Consider the following 14281-nt stretch of genomic DNA (forward strand, 5'->3'; position numbering starts at 1 on the left):
CCCATGTCCACACCCACACGGGCAGAAGGAAGCACCAGGCTGAGGGTGGTGAGCCAGGGGGTCCCTGGGCTGCCTCCACTCTGGCTGGTGTCAGGCTGCGGCTTGACCTTTCTGGCAGTTCCCTTGAAGCACCCACAGAACCATGGAGACCACGAGCCAACGGTGGCCTATCACTGACCTGGAGAAAGTCCAGAGACTTCACACCTTCTCACTGAGGTCAGGGACCTGTCCCAGGACCATGGACGCAGGGACCCAGACACCCGCCCAGACTGTGGTGCAGGAACTTCCAAGGCTTGGGCGTGCCGTGACACCAAGGACAACTGAAGCAGCAGAGGCCGCTGAGCGAGCAGCCTAGTACCCACAAGGGCTGCTCGGCCGTCAGCAGGCCCACCCGCCTGTGCCTCACAGGCCAGGAGCAGACACACCTGTGCGGAATGGCCAGGTGACGCTGGCTGTCACCTTTAACATCTCTGAATGTCTCCAGGAGGGGCCTGGAGACAGTTCAGACACCACCACCAGTACGCTGCGGCTATTTTTAGTGGAAAGACTCAAGAGGCTTCCTTGGCAGGAAACCATGCCTTTAAGCATGACCATCAATTTTCACCGGCAGCTAACTTCCTTTCAAGATCAAGGTTATTCAAAGATTTGGATTTCTTCGAAATTGAATTTAAAGAGAGAATGTTTCTCTACCAAACAGGAGAGGGGATTTTAAAGCACAAACAAGGACAATGTCAGGCCAAAGCGAGCCTGGGTAGGCAGGAGAAGGTTCCGGACCTGGTCCCTCTAGCCCTTCCCAGACACCCTGCAGGCCCTGCCTGTGTCCCCCGAGGCTGGGCCGAAGCCTCCTGTGCCGGCTGGATGAGGCCTGGCCTGGGCACTGGAGGAGCCTCCCTGGGCTCCTCTCTAAGCCTCGGTCTGTCTGTTATAAACTTCCAAAGCCGAAGGCGACTGGGAATTCCCCAGCCTCTCTCCTAGCAGGACACTCTGGGTTTCTCATCCATAACCCACATGGTGCCTACAGGACAGAAGGGGCTCCTAGGGTCTGGATGGAGTGGTGGCGAGGCGGGTGCTGACCTTGGCCTTCAGAAAGAGCCATGTGGCTCAGCAGGCAAGATCCGAGACGCTTCAACGTGGCATGTTAAAAACTCACACTTCATGCAGAAAAGCCCAGGAATGAGACATTGAAACCGCACATGAAGACTGGGCCTTCCCTGCGCCCGCCGGGTCACCTCGCTGTCCCCCACCTCCCCACCTCCCCCACCTCTCCCACCAGCTGCCCTGTGCCCACCGGGTCACCTCGCTGTCTCCCACCTCCCCACCCCACCCCCCACCAGCTGCCCTGCGCCTGCCACCCCCCACCCCCCCAACCAGCTGCCCTGTGCCCGCCGGGTCACCTCGCTGTCCCCCACCTCCCCAACCAGCTGCCCTGTGCCCACCGGGTCACCTCGCTGTCTCCCACCTCCCCATCCCCCCCACCAGCTGCCCTGTGCCCGCCAGGTCACCTCGCTGTCCCCCACCTCCCCCACCCGCTGCCCTGTGCCTGCCGGGTCACCTCGCTGTCTCCCACCTCCCCCACCCCCCCAACCAGCTGCCCTGCCCCTGCCGTGTCACCTTGCTGCCCACCCCCTACCCCCCCCACCAGCTGCCCTGTGCTCGCCAGGTCACCTTGCCGTCCCCCACCTCCCTCAACCCCCACCAGCTGCCCTGTGTCTGCTGGGTCACCTTGCTGTCCACTCCCCACTCCCAGCAGCTGCCCTGCGCCCACCGGGTCACCTTGCTGTCCACCCCCCAACCCCATCCCCCACCAGCTGCCTGGGGCCCCTGTAGGGCTTCTCAGAGCCATGGACAAGCTGAGCAGCAGGTGCCGTGTCAGGCTATACCACATGGGATGTCACAAACTGATTTCACTGGGAAGCCTTTTGTTAGGAGTACTCCAAGGGCAAGCATCCTCTGGGAAGTGTGTTGGGAATGGATGTTTACAGGGGTGTCAGGCAGGGAAACAGCCAGGCGGAAAGACAACCATTCATGCAGAGTCAACACCTGTGCACCTCCTGCACGCCACAAAGGAAGCCCCGGCAGGCCGAGATCCACGATCCACACACATCAGAGAGGAGGGGCTGGCCTCAGAGAAGTGAGAGCAGGAGCAGGGTGACCACGGACAAGGGCAGAACCCTATCGTCCTCGCCACGTGCACAGCCACAGCCCCACCACAGCCGGCCATGGCATGACTCCATATGCCAACAGGCTTCTCTGGCCCCTTCACGTGAGCAACAGAGCACAGGCAGCGGCATGGTGGGAGCCCCAGGCCTGCCACCACCACAGCTGGTAACAGCCTCAGGAAGACCACACAGACACAACGCCCAACAGACAGCAAGCAACAGCGCCCAGGAGGGCACCGGACAGCTCACTGGGGCCCAGGCACAGCAGGCAGGAAGGGGGCTGGACACTCACTGGGGCCCAGGCACGGTGCCCAGAGGGGGGCACCTGAAAGTTCCCTGGGGCCTAGGGATACAGTGGAAACCCTACTTACGTTTATAAGTCCTTAATCTTACAAATAAACGGGCGTATTCATTATTGGCCACAGGTCATACATATCCTTTTTAAACAAATACGCACATATCAGTGTGCAAATTCCACAGTTTTTATAAAGGGGTACACCATCAAAACAAACCTGGAGCAAACAGCTGGAACGCAGCTACGGCAGCTGGCATGGGCATGGCCCTGGCGCCACAGACTGCTGCCCGGAACAGACGGAGGAACCGGGAGGGAGCTGGGGCCCCAGCCTGGAGCATGGGGGAGGGAGGCACTGGACCTCCGGGACCGTGGGGAGATAGGAAGCCACATGTCCCCAGCAGGACATGTGGGAGGAGGAAAGGGGTGGGTGCCGCCTCCAGTGCCTGCGTCTGAAGGCCGAGCCATCCCTGCCCTGGCACCTGCTCACAGCCACTGCCCTCCTTCCTGCTCTGCCACTGACAGCTACATTTCTTGCGACTTTGACTGTTGGGAAAGTTAAAAGCAAGTAACACCCTTTTCCACATTGCTGACATTAGCTCAGGCATCAGAAGCAGAAGCCTCGGTATCTGCTACCTGGCAGCACGCCCTTCCTGAAAGCCGGTGAGTTTGGAGGCAGCTGGGGACAGCGTCGCAGGCCCCGTGCAGGTGGCGCTGAGGAGGCCCATGCGGAGGGTGAGGCTGGGACCAAGAGTCCTCCGGGCAGGGGCAGAGAACAGGGCAGGTGAGGCAGAGGCAGGAGAGCTGCTCCCTGGCCACTCCAAAGGCCTCAGCACCTCCTGTAGGTGAAGGAGTCCAATATTCACCAGGCATTTACTGAGTACCTGCTATGCAAGGAACTCTGCCAGCTGCTGGTGAACAAGTGAGAAAAGGGCCTGCCTCGATGCTATGAGCTGGACGCCAGGGATGATCCGGGTTCCGGGAAGGAGAGAAGCTGTGTGAAGGCCCCAAAGCCCTGGCGGGCGGCAGGAAAGCAACGGGGAAGCAGAGGAGGCTGCAGAGGTGGGGCCCATCTTCCCTGCACAGCACGTTCCAGCCAGGGCCTGGGGACATGGGTTATAGGGGTGCCCAGGCCAACAGGGTGTGGGGCCGGGGACAGCCCCTGGGTGAAGCCAGGGAGCCTGTAACCCAGGCCCTGCATTCTGGGCTGCAGGTTTCAGTAGGCTCCTGTGAGCAAGCTCTCCAAGTGTGATTTACCACCATTAAGTGGATGCGGGCCATGACTCCTCAAAAAAGAAAGCAGACCTGGCTTCCACAGTGCTCCAGGGGCACCCTATTCTAGCCACCCGCAACATGGAGACCCGAGGAGACAGCCTTGTCTCGGGAGCACCATCCAGAAATGTCCTCATCGGGGTTTCTGATGACGCACCTGCCACCAGCACCCTTCTGCATGGGGAGGCAGGGCGGGAGGGGTCAGGGCTGCACCTGGGTGCCCGCAGACGGGCACACCCACCAGGGCCAGAGCCCATGAGCGCTGCTGCTCCCAGCCCACCTCCCCCAACGCAGTGGTGTGGCCATCGCCTCAAATCTCCCTGAAAGGGCCAGGAGTTCCATAGCCTCACCTGGAACTGTCCAGAAAGTCCCACCCATGGGCGGGTGGGGGCAGGACTGTGGTGTTTTCAAAGAGCCAAGAGAAAAGATGGGGTGACCTGAATCCAGTGGAACACAGCCTCCAAACTCCGTGCACCTGAGGCAGAGAGGGTGGTCGGGCGCACGTGGAGGGCTCGGGCTGGTGGAGGCGGTCCACGTTCCCACAACCCAATCTTAATCATCATCTTCACATTGGAGACAGATAAAAGGCATTTTGTTTTGATTTCACTGTATTTCCTAAAATTGCGTTTCTCCCTGGGATTTTTTTCTGCCACAGCCAGGTCCAGCTCCCTCTCGGAGGGAGAATGCAGCAGTGTCTGTGACAAGGTTGGCTTTCTAATAACTGTGCAAATGGCATTGTCCCATAACAAAGCAGACGTTCTTTCCTAAGTGGATATAATAGAAATGTCAGTCTAGAAAGGTAATGTGAAAGGGCGATATATTAACACCTGGAAGTTAAATTCCAAAGCCGAGAGAACCCTGCTTATCTGTGGAGGGAAGAGGCCATCTCACTGAGCAGAGCAAACACTACCCTGGAAGCCGGGCTGGCCAGCATCTCAGGGCCCCTCCTGCAGGCTTCCCACCAATCCAGGTGTATGTGGAGGGATGTGCTTTAAGTAAGAACAAAGCAGGGTCTGAAGCTGAACTTGAGCTGCGCTCGGCTGGGCCGTGCCCTCGCAGTGATGGGAGAGCGGGGAGCACATGCGGTACTCAGGGCTGCTCCTTGGACATCCCCAGAGAATAAAGCCCAGGAGAGAAGACGGGCTGCATGGGTCACAACAGCAGGAGGAGCCGAGCAGTGGGGCCGGGACCCAGGGACGACGGCAGGGCCCAAACTCCATCTGTCCTGTGTTTAGGTACATAGTGCGAAGCTTGTCACAAAGCGCGGGGGCAGCAGAGACAGGAAGCGGGGCCAAGCCTCCCTCCAGGCACTAGGCAGGCAGCACAGCAAGGTGGCGCGTGCCGCAACAGCGCCAGGCAGAGGCACGCCACAAACCCTTACAGAAAGCAGGAAGTGAATGAGCACACACCAGGATGTGTGTCCTCTGGGGGCAGACAGCGACGACAGCAGGTGGGCAGTGGTCTTCAGAGGGAGGTGGGGGTGAGCCAGGCCTAGGGCCAGTCAGCAGCATCCACATCAGCTGTGTGACCCGGCCCCTGTGGCCCACATCGTAGGGCATGGTCCAGGCCTCTGCCACCCCTGACAGAATTGGCCCAGAGCAGCACAGGAGCACCACCAGGGAGCTGGTGAGACATGGGGACCACGGGCTACACCCCAGAGCTACCAAGTCACACTCAGATCTCCACGGTCTCTACAAAAACACAAAAGAATTAGATGGGCATGCTGGTGGCACCTGAAGTCCCAGCTACTTGGGAGGCTGAGGCAGGAGAATCACCGGAGCCTACGATGTCAAGGCTGCAGTGAGCCGAGACCACACTACTGCACTCCAGCCTGGGTGACACGGAGAGACCCTGTCTTAAAAAAAAAAAAAAAACCTAGGACCAGGCACAGTGGCTCACAGCTGTAATCCCAGCACTTTGGAAGGCTGAGGTGGGTGGATTACTTGAGGTCAGGAGTTCGAGACCAGCCTGGCCAATATGGCAAAACCCTGTCTCTACTAAAAATACAAAAGTTAGCCGGACGTGGTGGCAGGCACCTGTAATCCCAGCTACTCAGGAGGCTGAGGCAGGAGAATCGCTTGAACCCAGGAGGCAGAGGTTGCAGTGAGCCAAGATCGTGCCACTGCACTCCAGCCTGAGTGACAGGGCAAGACTCCATCTCAAAAAAAAAAAAAACCCACAAATCTAGCATCAAGGCTGGCCGCATGGCCTGGGCAGTCTCTATGCCACTCTTAAGCCTCGACTTACTGGGCTAACACGGGGCCACAGAGCTGACCCCCCCGACGCCTCGGCGGGCGCCACAGGGAACATGACTGTCTGAGACAAAACCCTGGAGGGTCACAGAGGATGATGCCTTCCAGATGACACAGCAGGTATTGGGTGTTATAAATACTCCCTTCAGTGCTACCTAAGACCAAAAATTTTCAGTATTAAAAAAGAAAGAGCAAGAGAAATCGTGCTGATCACGAAGCCTCAGACCTAAAGAGGGGTGTGGAGTGGAGGAGATGGCGATCAGAGGCAGCATGGGGCTCGCGCAGGCTCTTCTGCGGGAGGGGTGGAGGCCCTCTGCTCTGCTCTGCTCTAGGGGAAGAGGGCTAGATCTCACACCCTAAGGGGGGGAGGAGCACACAGCCAGATTTAGGCTCCCACTGGGGCAGAGGAAGAAAACACAGAATGGCTATCCAGGAAAGACGCGGAAGGAAGTACAAGGCTGGCTCCACAACCCATCTGCAAAGCGACCCAGGAGACACCCATGTGAGCGAGGGCGGTGCTCACCTCGAACCAAGGCCCACCATGGAGCTCCCACGGGCTTCCACCCAGCGCCCATTATCACGGAGGGGTGAAGGACAAGTCCTACTCAACACTAGAACCAGGACAAGGAGTTGGTGTGGCTCTAAGGGGCAGCCCAGGGGGACCGTTGTGACTTTCTGGGCTTATCATTACAACAAACCAAACCCCACCACGGTCTAGCACGACAGATGGACACGGCTCTCCCCGCAGTGACTTTCTGGGCTCAGCAGGGGCACCTGTTCAAAGGCTTCCCACACCCGCCCTGACACAGGACCCCTGAAGCACCTCACTGTCTTCACAGCAGCGATCACGGCCTCAACGCGACTGCCACCTGCCCCACCTAGAGAGAGGCCCTTGAGCTCCGAGTCTGCTGTGCAGCTCCCTGCTGTTTTCCACAGCACCTAAATGTGCCAGGCTCACAGGAGATGCACAGTAAGAATCTGGGGAATGACCGGGCGCGGTGCCTCATGCCTGTAATCCCAGCACGTTGGGAAGCCAAGGTGGGCAGATCACTTGACGTGAGATGTTCCTGGCCAACATGGCAAAACCCATCCCTACTAAAAATACAAAGAATTAACCAGGCATGGTGGTGCGCACCTATAGTCCCAGCTACTCAGAGGCTGAGGGGAGAACTGCTTGAACCCGGGAGGCAGAGGTTGCAGTGAGCCAAGATTGCACCACTGCACTCCAGCCTGGACAACAGAGCAAGACTCCATTCCCCCACCCCCTCCAAAACAAGAAGAAGTTGGGGAATGAAAAATTAATGATCAAGTGAGTGAACTGAGTCTGGGTTTCTCCTTTTCAATCCCTTTTCAGCTTGCCAATCCACCTGTATTATATGCTTTGAACGCGTTAAATCCTGCTGGAAGGCCAGACTTTCTAAATCCAGAGAGAATATCAGAAAATATTTTGAACTGAACAGTAACAAAAACAACCCACATCAAAATTTATGGGGTAGGCCTTCGTGACACAGACTCTTGGAAAAGCACAAGTTGGAGAGGATTTCATTAATTCAGTAAAGAGTATCACACAGAACATCTAGCACACACCACGCTTACCGATAGATTACTGGAGCAGTCGCCACAGCCTGAAGGAGACAAGGTGCCTACTGTCATCACTCCTCCATGACACTGCACCTGGAGGAAAGGGGCACGGAGAGAAGTGGGGCTGGAGAGGGAGTGTGGCCAGAGGAGAGGAGAGGCACGGGGCTGGAGAGGGAGCGTGGCCAGAGGAGAGGCGCGGGGCTGGAGAGGGAGCGTGGCCAGAGGAGAGGAGAGAAGCAGGGCTGGAGAGGGAGCGTGGCCAGAGGAGAGGAGAGAAGCAGGGCTGGAGAGGGAGCGTGGCCAGAGGAGAGGAGAGAAGCAGGGCTGGAGAGGGAGCGTGGCCAGAGGAGAGGAGAGAAGCAGGGCTGGAGAGGGAGCGTGGCCAGAGGAGAGGAGAGAAGCAGGGCTGGAGAGGGAGCGTGGCCAGAGGAGAGGAGAGAAGCAGGGCTGGAGAGAGAGCGTGGCCAGAGGAGAGGAGAGAAGCAGGGCTGGAGAGAGAGCGTGGCCAGAGGAGAGGAGAGAAGCAGGGCTGGAGAGAGAGCGTGGCCAGAGGAGAGGAGAGAAGCAGGGCTGGAGAGAGAGCGTGGCCAGAGGAGAGAAGAGAAGCAGGGCTGGAGAGGGAGCGTGGCCAGAGGAGAGGAGAGGCACGGGGCTGGAGAGGGAGCGTGGCCAGAGGAGAGGAGAGGCGCGGGGCTGGAGAGGGAGCGTGGCCAGAGGAGAGGCGCGGGGCGGGAGAGGGAGTGTGGCCAGAGGAGAGGAGAGAAGCAGGGCTGGAGAGGGAGCGTGGCCAGAGGAGAGGAGAGGCGCGGGGCTGGAGAGGGAGTGTGGCCAGAGGAGAGGAGAGGCGCGGGGCTGGAGAGGGAGTGTGGCCAGAGGAGAGGAGAGAAGCAGGGCTGGAGAGGGAGTGTGGCCAGAGGAGAGGAGAGGCGCGGGGCTGGAGAGGGAGTGTGGCCAGAGGAGAGAAGCAGGGCTGGAGAGAGAGTGTGGCCAGAGGAGAGAAGCAGGGCTGGAGAGGGAGTATGGCCAGAGGAGAGGAGAGGCGCGGGGCTGGAGAGGGAGTGTGGCCAGAGGAGAGAAGCAGGGCTGGAGAGAGAGTGTGGCCAGAGGAGAGGAGAGGCGCGGGGCTGGAGAGGGAGTGTGGCCAGAGGAGAGGAGAGGCGCGGGGCTGGAGAGGGAGTGTGGCCAGAGGAGAGGAGAGAAGCAGGGCTGGAGAGGGAGTGTGGCCAGAGGAGAGGAGAGGCACGGGGCTGGAGAGGGAGCGTGGCCAGAGGAGAGGAGAGAAGCGGGGCTGGCAGGGAAGCATGGCCAGGGGAGAAGAGAGGCGTGGGGCTGGCGGGGAAGCGTGGCCAGCATCTCTCAGAGAGTATGAGTGTGCATGTCAAACACCAGCATCAGAGCGAGGTTGTCATGTGCAGGGTCAATGTGCAGGACCCAATGGTACATCCACAGGCCAGGAACACATACACAGAAGATGAAAGTCCAAGAAGACAACATGAAAACTGCGTCGAACGTTCAAATACGCAGGGCAGAAAGTCTGACATGTAAGAATCTACCCTAAAATCCATCAAACTTGCTGAGAGAAATTAAAGGCCATCGAGGTAAATGGTGGAACACGTGGCGTGCATGGTTCACAAGATACGCCGATGCCGAGATACGCCGATGCCGAGATACGCCGATGCCAAGATACGCCGATGCCATGATACGCCGATGCCGAGATACGCTAATGCCAAGATAAGCTAATGCTGCGCTTCACCTGGACACAGGGAAACACTGGAAGGAGGAGGCAAGGACGACAGCATGGAATCGTAAACAAAAAAAGAGCCCATGGAACACACCAGAAAGCCCCGAAGTGGACGGCCACAATCGGTCCCCGGGCCACGGTCATGGCAGCGCCACGCGTGGGGAGAAGGCGGCCTTGCAATAGAGGCTGCCAGATCAACAGCATGTTTCACAGAACAAAAGCTGCAAAATATAAAAGGTAAACAATAAAGTGTTTAGAAGAAAACCACTGAATATCTTCACAACTTTGGGAGGCAAAGATTGTTAATCATGGCTCAAAAGCACCAGCATCAGCAAACGTCGGTGAGCTGGCTGCATGAACATCATCAATAGAGAAATTCCGAGAGTGAAAAAGCAGACCACAGACTACGAGAAGATAACTAAATACGTTTCAACAAGACTTTCATATCCAGAGTAAAGAACTACAACCCAGTAAGAAAAAGGCAAACAATCATTTAAAGGCCCAGGACAGATGCAGTGGCTCACGCCTGTAATCTCAACACTTTGGGAGGCTGAGGCAGGCAGATCACGAGGTCAGGAGTTCGAGACCAGCCTAACCAACATGGTGAGACCCTGTCTCTACTAAAAATACAAAACTTAGCTGGATGTGCTGGCGCGTGCCTGTAGTCCCAGCTACTCATGAGGCTGAGGCAGGAGAATTGCTTGAACCCGGGAGGCAAAGGTGGTAGTGAGCCAAGATTGAGCCATTGCACTCCAGCCTGGGCAACGGAGCGAGACTCCGTCTCAAAAAATCATAATAAAATAAAATGAAATAAAAATAAAAGCTCAAAGGGGTAGGAACAGAAAGCCTGTCCAGGTGCCCCCAGGAGTCGGTGTCTAACTGGCCAGCGAGCATGTAAAAAGCAGCTCAGCTTCACCAAGCCTCAGAGAAGTCAGAACAACAGCTTTGGAGTACAGGCCCCCACCAGGGAGAAAACCAAAGGCCGGAGGTGAGGACCCAGAGGGACCAGCACCGTCCACACCCCAGCAGGAGTGCCACCTGGCACAGTAACTCTGGCGGGGGTGGCAGCCCCGGGAACTGACCCTATGCCACACCTGGGCATGCCCAGCGCAAGGGCACCCAGGGGATCACCAAACGTTACGCACGTGTAAAAACGTCCACGTCAGCAAGAGTCAACACTCCCGTGCTGGAAACCATCTGATGTCAGGTACAGCCAAGAGTATTTTAAAAAGTGGTATTTTTATACAATGGAAAACTTAGCAGAGTATTCAGAAAAATCAACAAATCTCAGCTATACACAACACACATGACTCTCACAAAGATAACGTGTAATGGAAGCCAGGGACTAAAGAGTACAGGTATGTAATTCCATTATGTGACGCTTAAAAACAGGGAAGTGGGCCAGGTGCAAGGGCTCACGCCTGTAATCCCAGCACTCTGGGAGGCCGAGGCAGGCCGATCACCTGAGGTCAGGAGTTCAGGACCAGCCTGGCCAACATAGTGAAACCCCATCTCTACAAAAATACAAAAAAATTAGCTGGGCATAGTGGCAGGCACCTGTAATCCCAGCTACTCGGGAGGCTGAGACGAGAGAATGGCTTGAACCCAGGAGATGGACGTTGCAGTGGGCTGAGATCGCGCCACTGCACTCCAGCCTGGGTGACAGAGCAAGACTCCATTTCAAAAAACAAAACAAAACAAAAAACACAAGGAATTGAAGGCCGGACACAGTGGCTCACACCTGTAATCCCAGCACTTTGGGATTGGGAGGCCAAGGCAGGGGGATCACGAGGTCAGGAGTTCGAGACCAACCTGGCCAACATGGTGAAACCCTGTCTTTACTAAAAATACAAAAATTAGCTGGGTGTGGTGGCACACACCTATAATCCCAGCTACTCGAGAGGCTGAGGCAAGAGAACTGCTTGAACCCGGGAGGCGGAGGCTGCAGTGAGCCGAGATCACGCCACTGCACTCCAGCCTGGGCAACAAAGAGAGACTCTGTCTCAAAAAAAAAAACAAACAAAAAAAACAAACAAACAAACAAAAAAACAGGGAAGTGAAGTCAGGAGGCGCTTGCCCTGGAGCTGAGGGAGCGGCTGGAACCAGGCACGAGGGTCTTGCTGGGGTTGCTAACTACCTGCTCTTCCGTCTGTCCTGGGTCTGTAATTTGTGCACACTGAACTTCAACACGGAGACTACTGAGAACAAGCCTCCTGAGGTGGGGCTGAGCCACACCCACTCTGCAGCACCCACCGCATGAGGGCAAAACTGGAACACACCTCACACGTCAGGTCACTAAACCGTGACCCACTGCCTGTGCACGGCATCACAACAGCAGCGAAAAGGAACACGCTGCATTCCCAGGGACGAAGGTCAAAAGGATGATGCTAAGATAAAAACAAAGAGAAGCCACAGAAGCATGGGTCTATGTATAGAAAACATAAAAATGGGAAAAGCGGAGCAATGTTTAAAGATATACACACAATTAAATTAGAAAGAAAAATGAGGGAAGGACTGCTCTACGTTTAGAGCGCAGCTCCGTCTGACAGCCGAGGCTGTTCTGTTTCTTACGCCAGGACTGAGACACGGGAACTTGCTGTATTCTTCGAGCTGTATGTATATGTTCTACATTATCTTTGCACACGCAATGTGTTTCACCAGAACAGTGAAAAGAAAGACTGGACATGGGGTGGGTGGTACCTCGCTGTGCCAAAATCTTGCTCTCTGAACCGAGAGTGAGCAGAGTCCTGGGGCCCTGGGAGTCCCTGGCTCCGTGTCGTCGCTCCAGGCTGTGCCGGATCCCAGGACTTAAACAGACACCATCAGGGGAGATCAGGGCTTTGAAATAAAAGCAAGCCAGTGACTTGACGTGGCGCTCAGCTGGAGGAACAGCGGCCTTGTCTGTGGCTGGGACAGGCATGAGCTACGTTAACCTTGTTGGGATGGTCTCCAAAGTGGAAGCTGCCCAAGCTGTATAAACACAAAATCAACAACAGCGCTCGCCTCTGCTCCATGTCCCTTCCACCCACACGTCCTGCGGGAGCAAAAACATGCATCAGGTGTGTCTCCACTGTGCTATTCTAGGACAGATGAAAATAACCTGTTCAAAAATAAAAACACTCCAGCAACGTGGGCCCATTTCTAAATCACTGCGCAGCCTGAGCACAGTGCCAGCGAGGCCCTGCCCTCTTCCCATGGGCACCACACCTGCCTTTGCCGTGGCCAGGGCACAGCCACCAGAACACACTCCTTCAAGACCCAGGGGCCACTCTGACCCTGAGCACCTATGGCCTCAGCTCCCTCCGGGCAGCCAGCCTCCCTCACTCTGCCCTCAGCACACACAATCCTGCAGAGGAGAAGGGACACAGTCAGGAGGAAATGGAGGGGCCTCCTCAAACCCCAGGCCTGGGAGAGTCCTAGCGAGGACTGCACTGCCTTCCTAGGATGGACCAAAGGGGGCCTGGAGCCTCTCCTGTAGCAGGCCGGCTCCGTGGATGACACTGAGCTTCAGCAAGGAACACGCATGTCCTGTTCTGGGCCTGGGAGCCTGGCCTCGCGGCTGGCCTTGCCAAGACGCTGAATCCAAGGAGGATGGGGATGCAGCCCAGCAAACCCCTGGCGAGGGAGTGCACAGGAGCCCAGCCTCAGGCAGCCGAGTGAATACACAGGACACGAAGAGCAACATGTCTTCAAAACAATATCAACACCAAGATCCAGGTGGGCCCTCCACCAGAAAGGGCATGGGAGACTCCAGCACAGCATCCTGGGCACAGCAACGACCCCCAAAAAGAGAGGAGGCCCTGGCAGTGTCAACTGAGAACGCGCAGGGGTCCCTGAGCTAAGCCTGCCTCCCCCACCCCAGATTCCCTCGGGAAGGCACCATAGCATGGAGACGGGGCCTCAGGAAGCAGCTCTGGCCCCTGTAAGAGGCTGAGATGGCTCAGGCCCACAAGAGCTGCCTCTGGGCCAGGAACATGGCAGGAAGAGAGCAGCTTCTCCCAGGAGGACAGAGGCTTCTCCCGGGAGGACAGAGGCTTCTCCCGGGAGGACAGTGGCTTCTCCCAGGAGGCCAGCGGCTTCTCCCAGAGGATGCCAGATTCTCCCGGGAGGACGGCAGCTTCTCCTAGGAATATGGCGGCTTCTCCCAGGATGGAGGCTTCTCCCAGGAGGACAGCAGCTTCTCCCAGGAGGACAGCGGCTTCTCCCAAAGGACGGCAGCTTCTCCAAGGAGGACGGTGGCTGCTCATGGGAGGACAGAGGCTTCTTCCAGGAGGATAGCAGGTTGTCAAGGGAGGACAGAGGCTTCTCCCGGGAGGATGGTGGCTTCTTCCAGGAGGACGGTGGCTGCTCATAGGAGGACAGTGGCTGCTCATGGGAGGGCAGAGGCTTCTTACAGGAGGACAGCAGGTTCTCAAGGGAGGACAGAGGCTTCTTCCAGGACTCTCTTCTGGATGTGAGGCAGGAAGAACATGGAACTCTTCTGAGGGGTCCCCCTTGTACTTCCTGCCTTCTGCCCCCTATTTGACTGTTTCTTAAACAGCAGCAGCCCCCACCCTCCTGGGCACAGTCTCCATCTGCCCTCAGCTGTCTCCTGGATGGATCTGGCCTAAACTACACCCAGCAAATACAGACACCAGCTCTCCACACTCTCCCATCGCTGAGGGTGGCAGCCGTGTCCAGGGTCCCAGCCCTCTTGTTAAAGCTCATCTGCTCCCAATCCCACAGCAGGCCCAGCCACATTGGTTTTGAGACCGCGGATCATCAGGAATGTTTGTGGAGGGTTTTTTGATTGACAAAAGGAACTTTATGGGAGTGGGCAGATCTGATGCTCCAGGCAGCGAGAAGGCCGTGGGAGAGGGGAATGTCTGTCGTCACCAATCCCAGCTTCGGAGGAGGTGGACGAGGAACGTGCTCATTCCGCCAGCCCAGACCCAAGACCCCAGCCCAGAGCTCAAAACTCAGACCCTCAACAACTCCGGAAGAC

General features: G+C 57.0%; 1 protein-coding gene across 12 annotated transcripts in view; it reads right to left on the reverse strand.

The window, feature by feature from the left end:
• The window catches only part of MAD1L1 (mitotic arrest deficient 1 like 1), a 413243-nt gene that overhangs the window by 231603 nt on the left and 167359 nt on the right, over nucleotides 1–14281 (reverse strand). Inside the window, exons 1-2 of one of the 12 annotated variants that reach the window (XM_063667211.1) lie at nucleotides 11998–12807; nucleotides 7572–7649 (exon numbers count right to left, since the gene is read on the reverse strand). The exons of 10 other annotated variants lie outside the window; for them this stretch is intronic. In XM_063667211.1, coding sequence (XP_063523281.1) covers nucleotides 7572–7628 — 57 coding nt within the window. In that variant the 5' untranslated portion in view covers nucleotides 7629–7649; nucleotides 11998–12807. Of the gene's footprint in view, nucleotides 1–7571; nucleotides 7650–9391; nucleotides 9514–11997; nucleotides 12808–14281 lie in introns of those variants that run through there. One more of the 12 variants, XM_063667210.1, reaches the window with a different exon arrangement.

The sequence above is a fragment of the Pongo pygmaeus genome, chromosome 6 (assembly GCF_028885625.2).
Source record: "Pongo pygmaeus isolate AG05252 chromosome 6, NHGRI_mPonPyg2-v2.0_pri, whole genome shotgun sequence".
In the NCBI taxonomy this organism is placed as follows: Eukaryota; Metazoa; Chordata; class Mammalia; order Primates; family Hominidae; genus Pongo; species Pongo pygmaeus.